This window comes from Cyphomyrmex costatus, unplaced genomic scaffold (assembly GCF_001594065.2).
Source record: "Cyphomyrmex costatus isolate MS0001 unplaced genomic scaffold, Ccosl1.0 scaffold328, whole genome shotgun sequence".
Taxonomy (NCBI): domain Eukaryota; kingdom Metazoa; phylum Arthropoda; class Insecta; order Hymenoptera; family Formicidae; genus Cyphomyrmex; species Cyphomyrmex costatus.
In genome coordinates this window covers 118,797-130,198 of record NW_017277428.1, presented here as the reverse complement: position 1 = coordinate 130,198, position 11,402 = coordinate 118,797, and the positions used below count along the sequence as shown (strand labels likewise).

General features: G+C 34.7%; 1 protein-coding gene across 1 annotated transcript in view; it reads left to right on the top strand.

Annotated features, from left to right (window-relative positions):
* The first annotated feature begins 1,722 nt into the window (after positions 1-1,722).
* LOC108775833 (gustatory receptor for sugar taste 43a) overlaps positions 1,723-11,402 on the top strand; it is a 67,536-nt gene continuing 57,856 nt past the window's right edge. Inside the window, exons 1-2 of the mRNA XM_018542279.1 lie at positions 1,723-1,764; positions 4,737-4,876. Coding sequence (XP_018397781.1) covers positions 1,723-1,764; positions 4,737-4,876 — 182 coding nt within the window. The remainder of the gene's footprint in view (positions 1,765-4,736; positions 4,877-11,402) is intronic.

The window sequence follows — 11,402 nt, the reverse complement described above, 5'->3', positions numbered from 1 at the left end:
TAGGTGGCGTCAACAGGAAAAATACTGTGTTAAAAAAAACATTTAATAAGCATTTAATTTAATTTAATTTAATTTTTTCGTTAAAGGTGTTATGGCTGAATTTCCTAAAAAAACCAAACAGTTATATGAACAAGAATTAATTAATTCGATCAAAGGGTTCTACAGAGATGATGCAAATAGCAGAATTTGTGCTGGCATGAAAGAATATGTTAGTGTTTTCAACGAAGAGACACAGAAAAAAGAACATTGCCAAAAAAGACTATTACTTTATAATCTAAAAAATCTTTATGAAATCTTCGTAGAAAAAAATAAGACTGACAAAATACCAGGGTTTTCTTACTTCGCAAGTCTACGTCCTCAAGAATGCGTCTTAGCTGGAAGCCCTGGTACACATTCGGTATGTATCTGTAGCCAGCATCAAAACATTAAGTTGAAATTACAAGCTTTAAATCCATCTATTTCTTACCGAAATATTCTTGAATGTTGCGTGTGTTCAACTGAAAATGTTAATTGTATGCAACATTTATGTAAAAATTGTCCTGGAGAGCAAGCTGTTCACGATTATTTTGAACAAAATAATTTAGTGAAAAAGGACAGACAGATAACTTATATGAACTGGAAACCAATAAAGGTAAATAAAAACCAGGATGGCCAATCATCGCAAAAAGTTAGCAGAGTTACTCTTCAGTCAATAACAGAATCAACGGATGACTTTATGGAAAACTTAAAAGATGAGTTGTGGGAACTAACTAAACATCATTTTCTTTCTGAAACACAAAAAAAATTTCTTTATGATGCAAAACAAAAGCTAACATTTGATACATGCATAATAATAATGGATTTTGCTGAGAATTATTTGTTTATAGCTCAAGATTCCGTTCAAGCGTTCTATTTTAATAATATACAAGCAACATTGCATCCGTTTACTATGTATTATAAGGCTGCCGATGAAGAGGAATTAAAATGTGCAAGTTTCTGCGTAATCAGTGATTATATGAAACATAACGCTTATGTCGTGAACACATTTCAAGAACCTGTCTTAACAACGATAAAAGAAGATTTTCCGTGGATAAAAAAGCTGTTTACTTTTCTGACGGAGCGCCTGCTCAGTATAAAAACAAGTTAGCATTTCTTACACAAATAAATTATAAATAAATAACTAATTTTTTCAGCTCAGTTTGTTTAACATCGATGTAATATTTGTTATAATAATCGATAGCTGATTACAGTTTAAAAAATGAATTAAAAAAAGTTAATCTAATTTGAATTGGAATAATCATTTTTTTTAATTACACAGAAATCACCTAATTAATGTATGCCACCATGAAGATGACTTTGGAATAAAAGTAGAATCCTATAATTTTTTTGCTACAAATCACGGAAAAAATCCATGCGACGGAATTAGTGCTGTAGCAAAGCGTTTTGTCAGGAGAGCGTCACTTCAAAGACCAGCTGATCAACAAATTTTAGATCCGCAACAGATGTTTCAGTTTTTAAATGACAATTTAGAGACCACCAGGTAACTAAAAAAGTCAACTGAAAAGTCTTTTATCACCAAATAAACATAATACGTAATTTACCGCTATTTTGGACAGGTTTTACTGGGTTAACAATTAGACTGTTGAAGAGAAACGAAGGCAATTGATAAAACGTTTTGAATCAGCGAAAACTATTTCTAATACCAGGAACTATCATTGTTACATACCAATCGATAAATGTACCATGGAGGTTAAAATTACGTCCTTCGATGAAGAGAAAAAAATTGTAAAAATATCCTAAATAAATTAATCCGAAAAAAAATAAAATGATATTAGTATGTCAGTTATTTCAGAAATAGCGTACATTTCTACCAACTATGACGAAAAAAACATATTTTTTGGTAAGTAATGATCAATATAATTGTAGACTTAAATGGTTTTTTTAATCTCATCAGTAAATGCAGGTTTCATCCTGTTATGCGTTAATGCATGTTATTTTATTAGTTTGTTAAATGTGGATTTATGCTGCTTTTTTCTATCTAAATATTTTAATTTTTTTTGACATTTGGTATCATAGGTTCAAAATCACACATAAATATACTGATAATGTATTGTTACCCACTTATTATTATGAACACAATGAACGAAACACAAAATACACGTGATAATACCATATTTACGTATTTTTGTATGAAAATAATGCAAAAACGAGGTTAGAAAAAATGTTGTAACTCAAAAACGAAGCCTAGGGGCAGAATCAAATTTTAGGGCAGTTTTCTACTACATTTGGACAAAGTTTTCCCAGAATTTAAATTTCAATAAACATATGTAGAAACTGATGGCAGTGCTGCCAACATAGCGATTTTCGTAAAAGCACCCAACTTTAAAGCGCTGTAACATCGGCTCTTTTTAATGAAATTGAACGTTTAAAAAAAGAAATTAAAGGTTTTTTCATGACCTAAAAAGTGGTCCCAGGTAGATCTTAAGTATGCTAACCACGTAGGTCAGCACTGTTTCAAACATGACCGAAAAAATGACAAAATTCGAGTTTACGTTTGGCTTTGTGAAATTCGCATTTTGCATTTCAATAAATCGTAATATTTTTTTTCTAAAAGTTGACGTGAAAACAAAAATTTTCTTTTTTTATACGTTGAATTTGGTCTCATAGAAAGCCCTGTGCGATTTTTCAAAAAATGGCGTTTTTTGCACTTTTTTTAAAATTAAAAAAATTCTATCTCAGGCTGTAAGACACATAGAGGGCTGAAATTTTGGGGAAAGCCTTTTTTCAGTAAGTACTTTAACACAAAAAATCGGCAGCAAAATCGGCGGACCCCCCCGCGCAGCGTTTGTCTAATTTGGCTGGAATGACCCATATATATATTATATACGAGAAAATGGTAAATTTTACCAAATATGATTATATTTAAGAAGTAATTTTGATAATAATAAAACGTTGCTCGATGTAAAATGTAGCAAATTTAATTACTTTTTGACTATATTTGATGACTTTTTATCGTACAAGTAGCCATTTCCGATTTATTACCGAAGAAAGTCGAAAATTTACATAAAATTTTGTAAGAAAATTTGTTTCAAGCTGTTATACCTCGGGAAGTATTGGTCGTAGGAGGTTCTTCAAAAAAACAATTTGAAGGGTAATAAATTACCTTTCGATCTTATTTGAAGCATTTTTTGTCTACGAGCCGCCATCTTAGCGTAATTTGTGCTTCAAGCGCGAAGAAACGTAAGTTGTTCAAAAAGTAACAAAATATCTCAGTTTTAAAAAAATTCAATTTCCAGTTCTATTAGTGCTACAAAGTTCATTAAAAAAAAAATTGTGCAGAATTTTATCAGCTACAATTTTGTATACCACATTAATTTCCGTACAATGCATATTTTCAACGTTATTGCCGAAATTCTGAAAAGAATTCGATTTTTTGATGTTTTTCCAATATGGCGACCGTAACCATGCTAAATTTTGTATGCAAAACATAAATTACTATTTTGTACATCAAAAGACACCATCTCACCAAATTTCATCAATCCGGAGATTATCGGAATCGAAAGTCACCCGGGGACTGGGCTAAAATTGGAAACTCTTTGTCATTGTTAATAATAATTACTGTCTGATTATTTTTATCTGCCTCTGTCTCGTTCTCCGACATCTTCCCCGCTTATCGCGAACCACCCCCTCTGCCAATTCCGTTGGCTGAGCTAGCCGATCTTGTCCGTCGCGAATTCCGTTGCTCTGTAATTTCTTTGTCCGAGCGTAACATCTTAAAATTTAGGGCGAAGAGTGGCATGTTCTCTCGTGCCTGGCGCCCAACGAAATTTGTACGGCTCGAATATCGCAGCACATAAAATTAAAAGGAAGAACCGCACTTTTGCTATTTACATTATTTTGTCCATCTTTTTGAGCTATCGCGTAAATAGAGCAACGGATGAAGTGACGAAGTTGTGCCGTTTCTCACAAGTACGGTCACAATACATATATATAATATAGAATTAAGATTTTTTAAGTACGGTCACAATATATATATATATATATATATATATATATATATTTCTATATTCATATTTATTAGGGTAGAATCTCACGTAATCTCGCTGGTCTCATCACTACAGTCTATATGCTATACATTAACCTATAGGTGTGTTCGTTTCACGCATAGTGCGTATAATACATTATGTTATCACCGAATATTAAAGAAAAATAAAATGATACATTATGCGCATAATGCGTGAAACGGAACGCAGCCTATAAGTGTCAATTTAATGTGAAAAAAGGCATCGTGATTACGTGATTAAGAAAACAAATCAAATCTATTCCTTTAACGTCGCATCTCTGTTTTCTATAGCTCTAGTTACGACTAAAACTTTTATGTGGCTAAAAATAAAGTAATAATAAAAGTAACTAGTGAAATCGTTACCATTACCCCAAAAATATAGCTGCGTTACCATGAACGTTACTTCGAAGAAAATATAATATAATATCGTTACCTATCCGTTTCCGAAAAAAGCAACTTGTAAAACGGCGTTACAAATAACGCGTTATTTACCAACCCTGATTTTAACAATCATATTTGCAGAATTTAAACGATTGTGTATAAAGGAAATTAATGTATTGAATTTAATACTATGTGCCTCTACTTGTTGATTTGAATGAATAACATAGAATAATGTAGTTTTCTATATATGTGTGTAGACAAGTCTATAAATGTGGACTCATACGACGTGAATTCCGTTGGGGCAAATAACAAGTTCATAAATAGCGATATATATCAAGCAGTGTTACCAATCTATTACTTGAACAAAATATCCGGTGTATTTCCAATGAGATTTGTCGGACAAGTATCTGGTAGATATCAAGGCCGATTGAGTGTCACTGATAGTATTTACAGGTAATAGTAAACGATAAACTCAAATTCTCTCTTTATTTACGCAAATATGTATAATAATAGTACATTGTGTAACAGTGGGGGATAGTTGTTTATAGCGCGGGACGGGCGCGAACGTACGAGCGAAGCGAGTGCGTACGTGCGCCCGTGCCGATCTATAAACAAATGTGCCCCCACTCGCTACACGTAGAATTTTTTATTACAAGTGCTCGTCATAATGTGCCTATACCGAAACGTTTTTGCGCAGAAGAGTGGGGTTAGAGAAATAACTCAACGGCTTGAGGTATTGGCTATTCCCCGCACGCAAAAGCGTTGAGGTATAGGGTACATTACGTGCACGCGTAATGAAAAATATATAGATTACATTAATTTAATGTTGCTATTTAGGAATGTAGTGTTATAATTTTATAGGCTTGGTATACCCAGTAAACAAAACATCACCATTACATCGTTATTACAATAATTTTTAATAACACATATAACGTTTTTAAATATGTTGTATTTAACGTTGTATGCAACATTATTATGAACAAACTTTGATCGTAATTTGAAGGTTTCTATAATATTAGCTGCGTTCAGCACAGAAAGCAGCTTTGCAACTGTTGTAAAATTCTTTAATATAATTGGTTTTGCCCTTATTTCCTCATTAGATCTAAATATATAAGTCAATTATATTCAAGAATTTTATAACGGTTGCAATGCTGCTTTTTCTGCTGAACGCAGCAATTGGTATTCTATTATAAAATAATATTGAAACAACCTAACTTCCGCGCGGACTAGCTCGCCGGAAATATGCAAGTCGCGATAAGAGGTTCACTCGAAGAGAGGAGATGCAGAAACAATACGTATACTATATGTAAGAAACAGATACAAGACAATATTTATTTCGCGTGCGTGCGTGTGTGTGTATATCAGACTCTAGGGTTACCAACAAAAGGCCGCAGAAAAAGAGTATATTAGTTGCCAAAAAGAGTATATTTTCCAAAAAAAAGAAGAAATGAAAATGGAGAAGAAGGTTTTTTCTCTTGATTGCCGGTATATATTCAATAAAATGACATGTGTGCAATGTAACTTTCAATTATATAGAAAGTGACAATGCCTAATCGAGTCATTGTAACAGGATATTAATGTTAATTATAATTGTGTGAAATTATGTACCGCGTATGTAGTCCTCCTCGCGACGCTGATGGATTTTCAGCATTGACGCATACGTATTAACTACTTTCATTATTAAATAGTAATATATGTCTTTCAACATATTATTAAGATCTAATTAAGATGCCATAGCATCAAAATTTGTTAGATTGTAGTGTCAATTTAACTAAAGTGATATTACCGCGGTAGTTAATACGTATGCGTCAATCCATCAGCGTCGCGAGGAGGACTACATACGCGGTACATAATTTCACACAATTATAATTAACATTAATATCCTGTTGACTCGATTAGGCATTGTCACTTTCTATGATTTTAATCTTACGAGTATACGAATATCATCATTCAATATATATTTTCAAATATATGTTAATATAATAAAAGTAATATTTATTTGCGTTTTAGCAACTATATTTGTACATATAACGTTATTAAAATTGGTAAATTAAAATTAATTCAAATTTAAAAAAAAAACTCAATCTTTTATAAATTATATATATAATAGAAGGCTCAACGACTTCCGGTTAGAGAGCTCAGACGGTGAACAGTGTGTAGGATCAGTAGCGATAGAAAGATACGTAAAAAGTGAAATAGAAGTGGAGGAGAGTGGCAAGAGAGGCCAAAAAGGAGAGGAAGACGGCTACTATAGATTGAAGGAGTGTGGAGAAAGGAGTGAAAGAGGTGGAGGAAGGTTAGATTGAGAAGGAGAGAAAAAGAAAGGTTAGACGGTTGAAGAGCAAAATAGGGAAACTGAAGAGAGGAAACTAGAGGAGTTAGTGATGACGAAAGACGGGACAGAGAGGAAGGCACGGAAAGAAAAAAGAATAGAAGGGAAACTCACGGAACGGGAGGGCGCCAGGAGGCGCGCGGAAACAATCATAGAGAGGCGGCATAAAGTATATGCCACAGGAGGAACGAGGATTGGTGGATGACGAGGGAAGAAATAGGAAAGTCAAATATAGAGAAGTTTATGAAACAGGAAAGAGGAAGGAGGGGTAGTATAGGAACAATTGATGAGTTGATAAAAAGAAAACGGGAAGAGGAAATGGAAGGGGAAGAGGAAGAGAGAAGGGCATTCGAAAAGAGCAGGAAGGTAGAAAGATTTCCCCCGAAAGGAGGGGAAAAAGATTTGGAGAAGCTAATAAGAGAGTTTAAAATGGAACTAGGTGAAATAAAAGATCAAGGAAAAAGAACAGAGGACATTATAAGAAGAGAGATAGGAGGAATGAGGAAGGATCTAGAGGAGAGAGAAAAAAGATGGAAAAGAGAGAAAGAAGATATGGAGGAAAGAATAATACTGCTGGAGAACAGGTTAGAAGAGCAGGAGGCATGGACGAAGAAGAAGGAAGAAGGGGGGAGCCAGGAGGTTGGGGGAGAGGAATAGGGACGGAAGGACAAGGGAGGGGGAAAGGATGAGAAAGATAGAGAGGAAAATGGAAATGATGGAAAGAGAAGAAAGAAGGAAGAACATTATAATAAAAGGGTTAGAAGGGAAGACAAGCGATGTACGGGTAGAAGCTGAAAAAGTCCTGAAAGATATACTGAGACTCAATGTGGGAATTGAGGAAGTAAGGGAAGTGGGGAGAAGAAGAGAAGCGGGGAGAAGAATGGTAGTGGTGAAGTTAGGTAGTATGGAGATGAAAAGAGAAGTAATGATGAAAAAAAGTGGACTGAAGGGGAGAATGGAGAGAATAGAAGATGATTGGACATGGAATGAAAGAAAGATGCAGTTCAATCTGCGGAGGATAGCGGAAGAAAATGAGAGATGCGGTAAAAGAATAGGCAAAAGAAGATTTGGGGGGAACTGGAGAAGAAGAAGAAAGTTATTTGAGTCACTAGTGGAAGGAGTAATGCTATATGGAGCGGAAATATGGGGGTGGAAGGAAAGGGAGACGATAGAGAAATTGCAGGAGAAATATATAAGATGGACTCTAGGTTTAGATTGGAGGACGCCGGCATACATGGTTAGGGAAGAGGTCAAATGGGGTAAGCTAAGGACGGGAGCAGGTAGAAGGGCATTGAGATACGAGGAGAAATTAAGAAAAGGAGGGGGAGGAGAGTTGGCGAGGAAATGTTGTGAAGAGATAAGGAGGGGAAAAACGGAAGAGACTTCGAGATGGGAGGAGGAGAGAAAGAGATTTTTTGAAAAGAGAGGATTCTCGGCAGAGGCGATAGAGGTGAGAAAAATAATGGAACTGGATATAGTGGAAGAGATAGCTAGGAGGGACAAGGACATCCAAAAACAGGAAAGAGAAGAAAAGATGAGGGGGTCGAAATATAACGAAGGTTACATGAGGATTAAACCTAAATATCTGAGGGAAGGAGGAAAAGAAAGGAAGGTGATCAGAATAGCGAGATTCAGACTAGGAAATGAGATGAGGGGAGGAAGATATTGAGAAGAGGAGGAAAGGAGAATTTGCAGGGTGTGCGGTATGGAAGAGGAGACTTGGGATCACGTTCTGGAGAGATGTGCCAAATGGAGAGAGAATGGAAAAGAAAGCAGCATGGAGGAGATACTGGACGAGGGAGGAGAGGGGGATGAATGGATGAGAGGCCTCATAGGAATCAGGGAGTTCTCGAATATTCCTTCAGCTTGATTAATAGGTAGAACGCAAATTTTGGTAACAGGTCGCTTGAAGGTTGCAGTGGCCGTTTGCACTATGACGACCCTCGTTAAACCATCCTTACCAGGAAAATCCTTACCCCAAAAACCCCCATATACACATTTTCTTGCGATTTTGGAGCATTTTATTGAATTTCGGTACCATATCGGATCCGCCATCTTGAATTTTAAAAATCTAACCGCAAATTCCTGATCAGCGACCCCAAAAACCCCTGTACCTATATTTTAGGGACAATTATACCACTAGAGATACGAATTTCATCTATAATGTTCATAATTGATCAAATAAGGTTCATTTTTCCGACATATTGACGTTTTGAAGAGGTTAGGTTGATTAGGGGCAAAACAAAAAAATTTCTAGTTGAAGTTCATAGATTTTGTGCACTTTTGGTTGCGAATAGGCATCGATCCCGCAACATTATCGATGCGAAAAAAAATTCACAAAAAACAAAACACACGAAATTTTGTTCATTTTTTATTTAAAATGCGCCATATTGGTTTTTTAAGCAATTTAAATGCAATTTTGACCACGCCAATCGAAAGAGCATACTCGAAAATAGGGTTGGTCACTTTCAAGTCAATATTAATCTTATTTCCTATTGAGAATGAAGGTCGAAAATCAACTAAAAAATGTGCATCTCCCGGACTTAATGGGTTAACATCATTATTATAAACATCTAGTGTGCATGTGTTGTTAAATCATTATTACGTATATATGCAACAAAAGGATATACATTTTATAAAAGTTCACTTTGAACTAGCACGTTCAATGATATGTCAGTTTGTTTTCTAACGTCGAAAGTGTCGGTTGCATTGCATTACCTTCAGAATTCAATGTACTTTTATTATTTTAATGTACTACTGCGCTTGTCAACTATTTTGATACCACTCTTATTAGGGCAATATTATTGTTCACAAGCTTTGCATTAGTCACATCCAAGATTATAGCACTGGCATCAAGAACTTTCAATGTACTCAGATCTAATGTCTTTATATTATTATCGTTTTATGGTATTTCCTCCTCCAAATTGAACACCATTTTTATCAATTACTTCTAAATTGTGTACCTGCAAAATTATAAATAATTTAAATAATTTCAATCTCTCATTTTTTTTAGAAATTACGTTTATTAGCGTATTTGATTATTGATTATATGTAATTGATTTTATTGGTATAATGTTATTACGAAGTTGATTTTCAGAACAATCCTTCTTCACGATATTAATTATTAATTAGAATAATAATTTGTAAACATATATTTATGAAGATATACTTGATTGAAAACTAGTTAACTTACACTCCAAAATCTTGAATCAAATATAGTGTTCTCTAGGTGAAAGATTAAACTATATATATATATATACATATGTATACTGTGACCGTACTTGTAAGAGATGGCACAATTCGTCATATCATCCGTTGCTCTACGCATGCGATAGCTCCAAAAGATGGACAAAATTAATTTAGTTAGCAAAAGTGCGATTCTTCCTTAATTTTATGTACTGCTGTAGTCGACAGCCGTATGAATTTCGTTGGGCGCCAGGTACGAGAGAGCGTGCCACTCTTCGCACTAATTTTAGGATGATTCGCTCGGACAAAGAAATTATAGAGCAACTGAATTAGCGACGGACGAGATCGGCTAGCTCAGCCATCGGAATTGGCAGAGGGGAGTGGTTCGCGGTAAGAGGGAAAAATGTCGGAGAACGAGGTAAAGGCAAAAATAATTAGACAGAACAACACATTAAGATATTAAATTTCGGTATTATAAACAAGCAGACGATGTAAAACAGTTGACAAACTTTATTATAATAATTTCACAATTTAAGATTTAAAATTTAAAGCGAAACGTTTCGACTCTTACTGTAGTCGTCTTCGGTCTCAATAATATGTATATACAAAACATCAATATAAGTATACATATAATAATTTAAAACAATAATTATAAAATATAAAGTCAATAAGTCAATGTTCTTTCTTAGTCAAATTGTAAATTGAAGGAATGAAAACCTTCTCATAAAGCTGTATCCGCATCATGATTCTATGGAACCATTAGTCAAAAATTAGGCAATTAAAACTGAAATTGAAGATGAAAACACAAAATCAGAACCGAATGTATATCAAACTTAAGTTAATTTCAGATGCTCCAAAAATAATTCTCTCTCCTCAAACTCCAATTTATTGTAATGTAACGCAGATGTGATGTGTATAAGAAGACAGTTGTCAAAAGAATAAGGGAAATTATGATTTGGCTGTAGAAATGTCACACACTGTTTATCATTGCGAGGTACATAATCAAAACAAAATATCATATGTGTTACGTCCTGTAGACTCCACGATTCTTTTCTTTCAAAGGATCTTGGTCAGCGTCATGACCAGAGTGAAATTTACGAGAAGGGCCCGAGCGCGGATATCTGATAATCGAGGCCTAAGTAAACACCACGCGCTGGGAAACTCGTAAATGCCACTCAAAAGAAAAATAAAACGAGGAAAACAACTTGCGTACAAAGGGCTGACGGCGATAAAAATTGCAAAACCACATATTTCTAAGCGGCCATTAGATAACGAACACTCTAAGGTATCATCTGGGAACTCTAAGAAAACTAGCTTGAAAAAGATAACTGGCGCCATGGCCATTGTGCCAAATCGTAAAACTCTTAGAGAATTTCCCACAGCAATGTTCATTTGACATCTAATAAATGAAGCGCGGAAACCGACGACTCTTCTAGTCATATATTTTTTCTACAACAAAGC